The 13,598-nt window shown below is 37.2% G+C and overlaps 3 protein-coding genes across 3 annotated transcripts; all 3 read left to right on the forward strand.

Moving 5' to 3' along the window:
- The first annotated feature begins 3,415 nt into the window (after nucleotides 1-3,415).
- LOC133610312 (histone H3-like) lies at nucleotides 3,416-3,875 on the forward strand. The gene has a single exon (XM_061966481.1). The coding sequence runs from the start codon at nucleotides 3,419-3,421 to the stop codon at nucleotides 3,827-3,829; it is 411 nt and encodes a 136-aa protein (XP_061822465.1). The 5' UTR covers nucleotides 3,416-3,418; the 3' UTR covers nucleotides 3,830-3,875.
- A 5,460-nt stretch (nucleotides 3,876-9,335) lies between these two features.
- Nucleotides 9,336-9,843, forward strand: LOC133610016 (histone H2A-like). Its single transcript, XM_061966076.1, has one exon. The coding sequence runs from the start codon at nucleotides 9,364-9,366 to the stop codon at nucleotides 9,745-9,747; it is 384 nt and encodes a 127-aa protein (XP_061822060.1). The 5' UTR covers nucleotides 9,336-9,363; the 3' UTR covers nucleotides 9,748-9,843.
- A 2,779-nt stretch (nucleotides 9,844-12,622) lies between these two features.
- Nucleotides 12,623-13,598, forward strand: LOC133610015 (histone H4). Its single transcript, XM_061966075.2, has one exon. The coding sequence runs from the start codon at nucleotides 12,641-12,643 to the stop codon at nucleotides 12,950-12,952; it is 312 nt and encodes a 103-aa protein (XP_061822059.1). The 5' UTR covers nucleotides 12,623-12,640; the 3' UTR covers nucleotides 12,953-13,598.

Here is a 13,598-nt window from a genome sequence, read left to right on the forward strand (position 1 = left end):
AGGACGTGCTCACTGAGTTTGTCTTCAGCTAGAGTGCAGGAAGTAACACTCTGGTGGTTTTGTCTTGGGTGAGCAATCTTCGTTAGCAGGGTAACTCACTGTGTGTTGCTAATATCTACTTACCGATTGTGCTTGCTACCAGAGTGCAGGAAATAACCACGTAAAGACTCTCCATTTGGGGAGTGGCGTTTATTTAGTTATTGTATTCTACTACTCGAGTGCAGGAAATAACCGTAGGCCAGATTTTGATGGTTTGTCCCGTGAGTGTTCTTTTTGAACCGAGCATCCCACAGCTTTCCATGCACTGAGTCTCCTACTAGAGTGCAGGAAATAACAAAAGCACAGACTTTATTAGAAATGCTTCGCACTCGTCTCTATGCTATCGGAGTGCAGGAAATAACCCGAACACATTCTGTAGGGGGTTTTGTTAGGAGTGCATGCCAAAGGTAATATTTTTTTTTTTACATTTTATTTTGAAAAGCCCTGCTCTGTGGAATGAAAGCAAAGCACAGTAAACATATTTTCTATCGTCAGGCCTTTTTTTTAATGCAGCATCACATATTTCTGTATTACATTTCCTGTTCTTCCTTGCAGGAATTGCCAATAAATGTGTTTTTTGTTTTTTATATGATGCATTTTATTCAGTGACTGTTTTTCAAAGCCTTCCGATAGCGGAGTCATTGCCAGGAAAGCCGCAGCGAATGATCAGGATTAACTCTGCCAGGAATTTGATTCTCTTTAATCACCGCAGTGGATGCGATTTAAGGATGATGTCATCGTTCATAGAAATTGATTTTGGATGAAATGGAAATTAAAATATGAAGCTAAGGTGCTGCATTGTTTTTTTTTTATAAACATGATTTGTTCTCCTTTTTTATTGACATCTATGCTGACATCTCTATGATCTACACACCTACAAAGCAAGGCAAGAAGTCAAATAACATTAACAATAAATAACACATATTGGTAAATTGGCACATTTTAGAGTTTGGGGCCAATTGGAGGATAAATGGACACAATATGTGTGGCATGTATTGGAATATGATTACTATTATGAGATAGGCTCCAGCGACCCTGAAAAGGAATAAGCGGTAGAAAATGGATAGATGAATGGATGGATTATTATTTTAGAAACCGCAAAAGATTTACAATCAAATTAACCTGGCGTAGTACCCAGACTGTCCTGTGAGAGGCAGTGTGAGCCACAAACTGCCGCCGTGGCATAAAAACGAAGAAAGCCGCAAAGAAACACAAGAAGGTATATAAAAAAAACATGCCTAAAAATGGTCAGTGTATAAATGTCTATTTCCAATTCTGAAACGCAAATCAAAAAATAAAATTAGGCCCGTTTATCGATTTTTATTATATATGGCAGATTTTAAAACAAACAAAAAAAGGGTAATTTTCTTTAAAATATTGCCATAAAATTAGATTTTATTCTGTTTTCCTTTTATGGATTTTAATTTTTCCAGATAAACACAAAAATCGAGAAAAAAAATTAATCCAAAATGCAAAAATGCATGGATATCTGTGTGATGACAAATTAAACCGGAAGCAGTATTTTTTGCTTTTCCTTTGCATTTAGCTTCTTTTTTTTTTTTAGCATTACGGTAAAAAATCTTTGTTCAGCAAGCAGGAGTCCTATTGTCGTTTTAAAAAAAGTGTCATTAAATAGTTGTCCAACTTCTGTTTCAGAAATGAAAAAAGAAAAAAGGTCCGAAATTTGTTTTTTGATTCGCATTTAAGAATTTTAAATAGAATGAACGGAAGGTACACGGACCGTTTTGGTCATGTCGTTTTCTTATCGTGAATAAAAATTACAAAACGAAAAACGGTTTGGTTTATTTAAAATGTATTTTGAAACGTAAAAAAAATATATGGAAAAACAAAAGCTTATTTCTTTGTGTCAAACACTAACTAGAGCTAATAAACGTTTTCAATTAATATTTAATTCAGCAAAAATTTAAAAAAAAAAATCACCAGTAGGCAAAAACAACAAAAAAATGTTTTACGACACCGGAACCGGAAGTTGCTGGATAAGACAAAACCGCTGGCATGTAGGAACAAAAATCAGTGTGTTGAACATTTCCCCGTCAGAAAGACACATCGTAGATCTATTAATTGTTATTTTGATGTACAACCGCAGGGTACAGCGCCACAATATTTTTTCATACCGGACAGTCTGCGGTCTGGTCTCAATATAGCAACTTCCGGTTCCGGTGTCGGGATTTGGTTTTGGGCCGATTTTTCGTTTCTGCTGACCAGTGATTTCTTTTTTTTTTTTTGTATGAAATATAACATTAAAATCTAACTAGTTTTGGCATTTACTTATTGCTTTTAAACACAACAAAGTTTTTATTTAAACTTTATTTTTCAAAATAAAATTCAAATAAACCAATCTTTTTTTTATTATTATTATTATTCAAAAAAATAAAATCCAACGACCAAACCAAACACTGAATAATTTTAGGCTCGATTTTTCTTTTTTTAAATAGCCTTAAATAAGAAGTGTTATGTGTCAAAAAACAATATTTTACATTTAAATTTTTATTTAATTCACTCAATATCAAGTCACATAATTGAAACAAAATTAAAACGGCAGCAGAATTAGTATAAATGTATAATATTTTACATTTTATAATACATACAAACTTGAGTTTTACTTACAATAACAATGCCAGTACATAACACTATTATGTATTTTACAATGTACTGCTTTTATATTTACTTTGAACTGTTTTATATTTAAAATGTTTATCCTGGAAAGCGTATTTGAGTACTCTGAAAAGCGCTATACCAAATAAATTGTATTATTATTAGTATTATTAATAAATCTGTGGATAATTGGGAATACATTTAGAATGCAGTATGTAGTAACGCCACTAGATGGCAACAGAGTCACAGCTTCATATTGTTGGTGATTGGCTCGATTCAAACTGTCTCGTCCAATAGTTAATCAGCTTTTGCGCGGGAAGCTGGCTGACGGACCAATCAGCGCTGTCGTGTTAGTATATAAGCCACAGCAAACCGTCAGAAATTATCTGAATTCAATCAGCAATACGAAGGTCCTGAGTAGTCCTGGGTTCAATTCCAGGCTCGGGATCTTTCTGTGTGGAGTTTGCATGTTCTCCCCGTGACTGCGTGGGTTCCCTCCGGGTACTCCGGCTTCCTCCCACCTCCAAAGACATGCACCTGGGGATAGGTTGATTGGCAACACTAAATTGGCCCTAGTGTGTGAATGTGAGTGTGAATGTTGTCTGTCTATCTGTGTTGGCCCTGTGATGAGGTGGCGACTTGTCCAGGGTGTACCCCGCCTTCCGCCCGATTGTAGCTGAGATAGGCTCCAGCGCCCCCCGCGACCCCGAAGGGAAAAAGCGGTAGAAAATGGATGGATGGATGGAATCAGCACTCAGACATCATGGCAAGAACCAAGCAGACAGCTCGTAAGTCCACCGGCGGCAAAGCTCCCAGGAAGCAGTTGGCTACCAAAGCTGCCCGCAAGAGCGCCCCGGCCACCGGCGGCGTCAAGAAGCCTCACCGCTACAGACCAGGCACCGTGGCTCTTCGCGAGATCCGCCGCTACCAGAAGTCCACTGAGCTCCTGATCCGAAAGCTTCCGTTCCAGCGACTCGTAAGGGAAATCGCCCAGGACTTTAAGACCGACTTGCGCTTCCAAAGCTCCGCCATCATGGCGCTGCAGGAGTCCAGCGAGGCCTACCTGGTGGGCTTGTTCGAGGACACCAACCTGTGCGCCATCCACGCCAAGAGGGTCACCATCATGCCCAAAGACATCCAGCTGGCACGTCGCATCCGCGGGGAGAGAGCTTGAATCGCTCCCGCCAACAATAACGGCTCTTTTTAGAGCCACTCACTTCCAACTAATATCTCAAGTTAACTTTAATTTATAGTTTTGTGCAATATACACACAATGGAATAAATATCATACCTTTAAGTAAAAGTAAACCCCCAAATCGAAGTCATCAAGTGGCTCTTAAAACCAGAAACATCAAACTTGTCCACAAGGGGACGTAGTTTGACATAAATAATTCTCACCATCGTGCTCAAGTTCAGGTGATGTAATAAAACGCAAAATAAACATGACAGTAGCGAGTATTAATTCAAGCGGCAGTAACACAAAAGCCTTAAAATCAAAATGATAAAATAGATGTACTGTGGTCCTGAAATACACTTTAACTTGATTTAGACTTAAGCAAAGTGTATTGATCAATAAAGTTGCAAAGGATGGAAAGGGTAAGGAATGGAGAGGATAATGCAGGTATAAAGTAGCAATATAACATGTAATATTTACATATTTTATATACAGTATGTAATATTTACATATATATATATATATATATATATATATATATATATATACAATATATCCTGATATATTTGTATATAATATATACATCCATCCATCCATTTTCTACCGCTTATTCCCTTTGGGGTCGCGGGGGGCGCTGGAGCCTATCTCAGCTACAATCGGGCGGAAGGCGGGGTACACCCTGGACAAGTCGCCACCTCATCACAGGGCCAACACAGATAGACAGACAACATTCACACTCACATTCACACACTAGGGCCAATTTAGTGTTGCCAATCAACCTATTCCGAGGTGCATGTCTTTGGAGGTGGGAGGAAGCCGGAGTACCCGGAGGGAACCCACGCAGTCACGCGGAGAACATGCAAACTCCACACAGAAAGATCCCGAGCCCAGGATTGAACCCAAGACTACTCAGGACCTTCGTATTGTGAGGCAGATGCACTAACCCCTCTGCCACCGTGAAGCCCATAATATATACAATATATAACAAATTCCAATTACCATGTGCAATATTACAGTATATGTAACAGCTGCAGCAAAAAAATTCATGATTATGAGATTCAAAAGGCATGATTATGAGATAAAAAGTCGTGAATATGTGATAGATTCAAAATGCATGATTATGAGATTTAAAAAAGTCATGATTATGACATTCAAAAGGCATGATTATGAGATTTAAAAGGCATGATTATGTGATTCTAAAGGCATGATTATGAGATTTTAAATTCATGATTATGAGATTTAAAAGGCATGATTATGAGATTTAAAAAAAAAGTCATGATTATGAGATTCAAAAGGCATGATTATGAGATTTAAAAGGCATGATTATGTGATTCAAAAGGCATGATTATGAGATAAAAAGTCGTGAACATGTGATGGATTCAAAAGGCATGATTATGTGATTCAAAAGGCATGATTATGAGATTTTAAATTCATGATTATGAGATTTTTAAAAAAGTCATGATTATGAGATTCAAAAGGCATGATTATGAGATAAAAAGTCGTGAATATGTGATAGATTCAAAATGCATGATTATGAGATTAAAAAAAGTCATGATTATGAGATTCAAAAGGCATGATTATGAGATTTAAAAGGCATGATTATGTGATTCTAAAGGCATGATTATGAGATTTAAAATTCATGATTATGAGATTTAAAAGGCATGATTATGAGATTTAAAAAAAAAAAGTCATGATTATGAGATTCAAAAGGCATGATTATGAGATTTAAAAGGCATGATTATGTGATTCAAAAGGCATGATTATGAGATTCAAAAGGCATGATTATGAGATAAAAAGTCGTGAATATGTGATGGATTCAAAAGGCATGATTATGTGATTCAAAAGGCATGATTATGAGATTTTAAATTCATGATTATGAGATTTTTAAAAAAGTCATGATTATGAGATTCAAAAGGCATGATTATGAGATAAAAAGTCGTGAATATGTGATAGATTCAAAATGCATGATTATGAGATTAAAAAAAGTCATGATTATGACATTCAAAAGGCATGATTATGAGATTTAAAAGGCATGATTATGTGATTCTAAAGGCATGATTATGAGATTTTAAATTCATGATTAGGAGATTTAAAAGGCATGATTATGAGATTTAAAAAAAAAAGTCATGATTATGAGATTCAAAAGGCATGATTATGAGATTTAAAAGGCATGATTATGAGATTTAAAAGGCATGATTATGTGATTCAAAAGGCATGATTATGAGATTCAAAAGGCATGATTATGAGATAAAAAGTCGTGAATACGTGATAGATTCAAAAGGCATGATTATGTGATTCAAAAGGCATGATTATGAGATTTTAAATTCATGATTATGAGATTTAAAAAAAGTCATGATTATGAGATTCAAAAGGCATGATTATGAGATAAAAAGTCGTGAATATGTGATAGATTCAAAATGCATGATTATGAGATTAAAAAAAGTCATGATTATGACATTCAAAAGGCATGATTATGAGATTTAAAAGGCATGATTATGTGATTCTAAAGGCATGATTATGAGATTTTAAATTCATGATTATGAGATTTAAAAGGCATGATTATGAGATTTTTTTTTTAAAAAGTCATGATTATGAGATTCAAAAGGCATGATTATGAGATAAAAAGTCGTGAATATGTGATAGATTCAAAATGCATGATTATGAGATTTAAAAAAGTCATGATTATGACATTCAAAAGGCATGATTATGAGATTTAAAAGGCATGATTATGTGATTCTAAAGGCATGATTATGAGATTTTAAATTCATGATTATGAGATTTAAAAGGCATGATTATGAGATTTTTAAAAAAAAGTCATGATTATGAGATTCAAAAGGCATGATTATGAGATTTAAAAGGCATGATTATGTGATTCAAAAGGCATGATTATGAGATTCAAAAGGCATGATTATGAGATAAAAAGTCGTGAATATGTGATAGATTCAAAAGGCATGATTATGTGATTCAAAAGGCATGATTATGAGATTTTAAATTCATGATTATGAGATTTAAAAAAAGTCATGATTATGAGATTCAAAAGGCATGATTATGAGATAAAAAGTCGTGAATATGTGATAAAAACTCATGATTATGAGATTCAAAAGGCATGATTATGTGATTCAAAAGGCATGATTATGAGATTCAAAAGGCATGATTATGTGATTCAAAAGACATGGTTATAAGATAAAAAGTCTATTGCTGTATGGCGAGTGATTATACAGCTGGATGGAGTGCGGAATGAAGGAGTTCTTGAATGGAACACTGTGGGAACGAGGCTGTAGGAGCCTGGTGGAGTGGGTGGGCAGGATTGTCCATGATGGCGAGCAGTTTGTCCAGCGTCCTCCTGTCCCTCGCTGACACAAACGCCTCCAACCGCGTGCCAATAGTTTGGCCGGCTTTCCGGATCAGTTTTGTCAATCCGGTTTAGGTCCCTTATGCTGGTGCTGCTCCCCCAACAAACCACTGCAAAGTACAGGGCACTGGCCACAACAGACTGATAAAAGATCTCCAACAGGTTGCTGCACACATTAAAGGACCGAAGCTTCCTCAGGTAAAAGATGCAGCAGATTTAATAATTTAAATTGAGGAAATGAAATTTCGAAATAACATTTAGCTTTATTGTACTCATGGCACAATCATTTGTACCATTTCCAGTGTCCTATGAAATATCGTTGACATATGCAGAATTTGTGTGTGCATATATGTATATGGTAAAATTGTTGGTCAAGTTTATGGTTTTAAAAAAGCATGCGTTATTTCACAGCCCACTAGCATGATAAACAATATTTATAATCGTAATTATGAGATTAAAAAAAGTCGAAATTAGGGGGCAAAATGTCATGAGCTAAAAAGTCATAATTATGAGTTGAGTTTGAGTTTATTTGGAACATGCAAGCATACAACATGATGCATCACAATTTCCAGTTTCTCTTTTCAACATGTTCGAAAAGGAGTAGGAAGAAGCAGAGCTTATTTAATCCTACCCCTTTTCTTTTACATAGCAGTTGCTAAAACTTTTGTTCACTTCCTGTTCTCAATTTATTCACAATATACTCCACAAGTAATCACAATAAAAATCAATAAAAAAATAAATAATTGGTGAAGTAAGTTATATTTCATATGATGAGATGAGTAAGATTATTTTGAGAATGAATGAATGGATGGATGAAATAAATTCAGAATGTTTATCATGGTTCTTCTTCTTCTTTGTACTTTGTAAACACTTTAAGTTTGAAGAGTTTCTTGAAGTGGATCATATTAGTACATTGTTTAATCGCTTGAACATTTACTCTTTCAATTTATATTCCGTCTATTTGTATTTGTGTTTGACTTTCTCTTCTACTGTTACCAAACAGCATTATATTTGTTTTACTGAGATTCAACGATAGTCTGTTTTTGTCATGAGACAGAAAGAGACGGATGTCTAAATTATTACATAAGATCAAAGACATGGTTACAATTATAAAATAAAAAAGTCACAATTTTGAGATTAAAGGTCAAAATTCCATTCATCCATCCATCCATTTTCTACCGCTTGTCCCTTTCAGGGTTGCGGGGGGTGCAGGAGTCTATCACAGCTGCATTTGGGCGGAAGGCGGGGTACACCCTGGACAAATCGCCACCTCATCACAGGGCCAACACAGATAGACAAAATTCACACTCACATTCACACACTATAAAACAAAAAATCAAAATTAGGGGGGAAAATGTCATGAGCTAAAAAGTCATAATTATGAGATAGGAAGGGAAAAATGTGTGAATTATTAAATAAGATCAAAAATAAGGTTCAAATTATGAAAAAGAAATTCACAATTTTGAGATAAAATCTAGAAATTATGATTGAAAAAATTTAAATTATGGGAAAAAAAATCGAAATTATGATTGAAAAAATTTCAATTATGGGAAAAAAATCGAAATTATGAAAAAAAAAATTGAAATTATGAAAAAACCTGTGCTTTTTCTTGCTTCCAGGGTACATTTGCTGAATAAAATTCAATGTAAATTTGTTCTCACAATTCATGTCTGAACAGATGTCATGCCAAAAGATCTACGACTGTGACTGTTGTCAAATATCTCATCAATTCCACTCCATATCTCAAAATTTTGACTTCATAACCGTGATTTTATTTTATCTCACAATTATGACTGTTTGCCTTCTAATTATGAGATACTGTTATGCCCCCTAATGACCACGAGATGTCGCCTTTTTCCGTGTGTTGAATACTTGTGCTCGTCAGCATTATTTGTGTTTATAATCATCTTTTCGACGCGTCGTGACGTCATTGACATACGCAGAATGTTTGTGCGCAAATTGTAAGATAGCTAGCCGAGAACACAGGTTTCATTAGAGGAAACGTTATCATTTCACAGCCCTTTTACAGAAGGCTGCTGTTTGCTGTTTGCTGATTGGACAAACGTTCCCCCGTCTGAGTTAGCCAATCAGCGAGCAGCATTTGTATATAAATAGGCTGCTTGTCGGGGTGTAAGGCACTTACTCTAACGTTTTGCAAAGTCATACTTCTAAGACCTTAACTATGTCTGGACGTGGAAAAACAACCGGCAAGGCCCGCGCTAAGGCCAAGACCAGGTCCTCCCGGGCCGGACTCCAGTTCCCGGTGGGCCGTGTCCACAGGCTGCTCCGCAAGGGCAACTACGGCGAGCGAATCGGCGCCGGTGCCCCGGTGTATCTGGCGGCCGTGCTGGAGTACCTGACCGCTGAGATCCTGGAGTTGGCTGGGAACGCAGCCCGCGACAACAAGAAGACCAGGATCATCCCCCGTCATCTGCAGCTGGCCGTCCGCAACGACGAGGAACTCAACAAACTCCTGGGAGGTGTCACCATCGCCCAGGGCGGCGTGTTGCCTAACATCCAGGCGGTTCTGCTCCCTAAGAAGACCGAGAAGGCCTCCAAGAAGTAAACTGTTGACTGTCAACAAAACCCCAAAAGGCTCTTTTAAGAGCCACACAAATCCTCTTTTTGAGTCAATCCTTGACTTACTTATGTTGTGAATAATATCTATTAAACATTAATTTATAGCTAGTAAGACAAACACTTAATTTAGGACTGTTGTGGGAATTGGAATTACGCAAATTTCACACCCCCATTTGCAGCTGTCTGAACAACATTTGTAATTTCTCACAAAATCACCAGAAAAAGTAAGGTGTTTTCTGACGGAGTTTATTAAGGAGTGCTTATTGAACTCTGTTGGGCTGATATGCCTGGAGAAGAGGGGCGCGTTTGAGAACTTGTCACTGTCCCGACGCACTGTAACAAGGCAGGTTGACACCATCGCTGGAAACTTGGAGTTTCAGCTGAAGAACAGAACGGCCGACTTTGACTGTTTTTCGCTGGCTTTGAATGAGAGCTGCGATGTACGTGACACCACCCAGCTGCTCATCTTCTTACGTGGGATAACTTTGGACTTTCAAATCACAAGTTTGTGTCCTAATAAACAATACTTTTGTCATTTAAAAAAATTTTTTAAAGTATTTTAATTAATATTGCAGTATCTAGTGAGATAAAAAGAGGCTCTATTTACTCTGAAAGGTTACCCTTAAGTATTTTGTTAAATACTTTACGCCCTCTCCAAGGTGTCTCATTGTCATCCCACTGAGTTGAGGTTTTTTTTGCCCTGATGTGGGATCTGAACCGAGGATGTCGTTGTGGCTTGTGCAGCCCTTTGAGACACTTGAGATTTAGGACTATATAAATAAACATTAAATGATTGATTTATTGACTAATCCGCACATAAATTCAAACACAACCTGTTTCATATGTACAGTAATAGCACATATTATGAATTATTATACTTCAAATAGTGGCAGTGGGAGTTAACTAATGTGACCTTTCACTAATTTTAAATGGGTTATACTTTTCTGTGAGCGTTTTGAGTATCTAATAATAGAAAAGCGCGATATAAAATCTAATCCGTTATACTTGTATAGCGCTTTTCTACCTTCAAGGTACTCAAAGCGCTTTTGACACTATTTCCACATTAACCCATTCACACACACATTCATTCACACACTGATGGCGGGAGTTGCCATGCAAGGCCCTAACCACCATCAGGAGCAAGGGTGAAGTGTCTTGCTCAAGGACACAACGAACGTGACGAGGTTGGTAGAAGCTGGGGATCGAACGCCGTCCCCAATGTGAGATGAATTTATTAGTTTTTTTCCAATTGCTTACACACTAGATTTTACATTTCCCCACAGTTAAAGTTTACACACAGTAAGCAAAACTCACTGTAAATTAAGTGGGAAAGGGGTAGGATTAGGGGGGTGGTATAGCTCGGTTGGTAGCAACTTGAGGGTTCCAGGTTTGATCCCCGCTTCCGCCATCCTAGTCACTGCCGTTGTCCTTGGGCAAGACACTTTACCCACCTGCTCCCAGTGCCACCCACACTGGTTTAAATGTAACTTAGATATTGGGTTTCACTATGTAAAGCGCTTTGAGTCACTAGAGAAAAGCACTATATAAATATATAATTCACTTCACATTAAGTAAGCTTTGCTTCTTCCTACTCCTTTTCGGACATGATGTAAAGTGAAATGATATGAAATTGTGTGATGTGTTATGCTGTAAGTGCGTTCATGTTCGAAATAAACTAAAGAAAGAAAGATAAGGATTGTGATACACACGTCTTCACATCTTGCACACAAATAACGATTGTGATACACCCATTTTCACTCTTTGCACACACACTAGTATTGTGATACACACATCTTTACCTCCAGATGTTTTTCCAAACCTTTTTATTTGTTTCATATTTAAATGTGTACTGCATGTCATTGTTGACTACTGGGATATGTTACTTTACCTGACTGTGGTTAAAAAAAAAAAAAAAGATTTGCAGTTTTTCAGCATCATTGTTGAGCAGTTCTTGAAAAGATTAGAGGATTTTTTTTTTTACTTTCTCTCTAGGTCCTTACGTATAGGCCCACTTTAAAGTAAACAATGACAATTGCTATGGATGTGCCAATATATTTTGTCAAGTTACAGTAATCATTCATCACATATGCTAAAAAGGTCGGGCAAAATGCCCCAAACATGTGATTTCTTATAGTAAAATAGTTTTTTTTTTTTTACAAATGTGTTTTGTATTTATCACTGTTCTGGGTGACTCACTCCAATAGTCTCTTGTCATTTGAAGTCTGTGTGAGTGAGACTGTGTGAGTGAGATTTTTACATTTTTACATACAAATGCTTGCTTTATTTTGATGAAATGGTATGTTATTTTATTTTGCAAATAATCTAGGAATTAAGAAAATCCATTGTTGTGTTTGGGAAAAGTGTAAATATTTTTGAAAAAAGACACACAGTTAGTAAAATTGAGTGTAAGCAAATGGAAACAACTGTAACATGATTTTATAAACATCAAGTAAAGACACACTTAAAGTGTTATATAGTTTAATAAAACACGTGAACACTTATAATACAACAATTATGTGTGACATAACAGGTTAGCATCTCTATTTAATCTCATATTGAGGAAATATTTCCCAAGTTTTATACAATTTATTTAAAAGAGAGAAGATGTGTGTTTGGTGAAAACAGGAAGGGCTACACTGGTGACTGCGGACGTGAGAGAGCACAGGTCCTCTCTCACGTCCGCATTTGTCTCATACAGCACAGTTCAGACTGGCTTTGAAAAGAGAGGACACACGATTGTGTGTTTGGTGAAAACAGGAAGGGCTGCACTTGTGACGTCACATGTCCTCTCTCACGTCCGCAGTTGTATTATAAACGACAGTACAAACTAGCACAGTCATCACTCTCCTTAGTAACTTGATTCTTAAAAGTTCGCAGTCATGTCTGGAAGAGGAAAGGGAGGTAAAGGTCTGGGTAAAGGAGGCGCCAAGCGCCACCGTAAAGTCCTCCGCGATAACATCCAGGGCATCACCAAGCCCGCCATCCGCCGTCTGGCTCGCCGCGGTGGAGTCAAGCGTATCTCCGGCCTCATCTACGAGGAGACCCGCGGTGTGCTCAAAGTGTTCCTGGAGAACGTCATCCGTGACGCCGTCACCTACACCGAGCACGCTAAGAGGAAGACTGTCACCGCCATGGATGTTGTCTACGCCCTCAAGAGGCAAGGACGCACTCTGTACGGCTTCGGAGGATAAATCTCACATTTCAACAATCACACAAAGGTCCTTTTTAGGACCACACACCTCTTCTAGCAGTCAATGAACCTTTAGAATCTAAAGTTTAGATATCAATATGTATCGCTATGTATTTGATACTAGATCGCAGCAAATGCCCACGCTGATGCAGATTAGACAATAGCTTGGTATCAGTAATATCATTACTGTTATTATTCCAATTTGATACAGGTCAAATACAGATTGCTATCAGTTATATCTGTTACCGACAATGTGTGCAATTATACCTGACTGATAGTGGTGGGTGGGATAACCACTGATATGTTTTCCCTTTCAAATACCGAGTACAATTCAGGCTGGTATCGGCGGTAGTGTTCCAATAACTAGTGATTGGTTGATGAGGCGTCTTGAAGCGTTTCGACACATTGTAAAACTGTATTGATACTGTGTCACTAAATACTGACATCTGCTGGACATTAAAAATCCCTACAGGCAACCAATGGACCGACTCAACTGACACTGATTTTATGCCCTAGTACAGGGGTCACCAACCTTTTTGAAACCAAAAACTACTTCTTGGGTACTGATTAATGCGAAGGGCTACCAGTTTGATACACACTTAAATAAATAAATATATTGTCATTTGTAAGTTACACGTAAGTGTGAT

Source organism: Nerophis lumbriciformis, linkage group LG11 (assembly GCF_033978685.3).
Source record: "Nerophis lumbriciformis linkage group LG11, RoL_Nlum_v2.1, whole genome shotgun sequence".
NCBI classification, from domain to species: Eukaryota; Metazoa; Chordata; class Actinopteri; order Syngnathiformes; family Syngnathidae; genus Nerophis; species Nerophis lumbriciformis.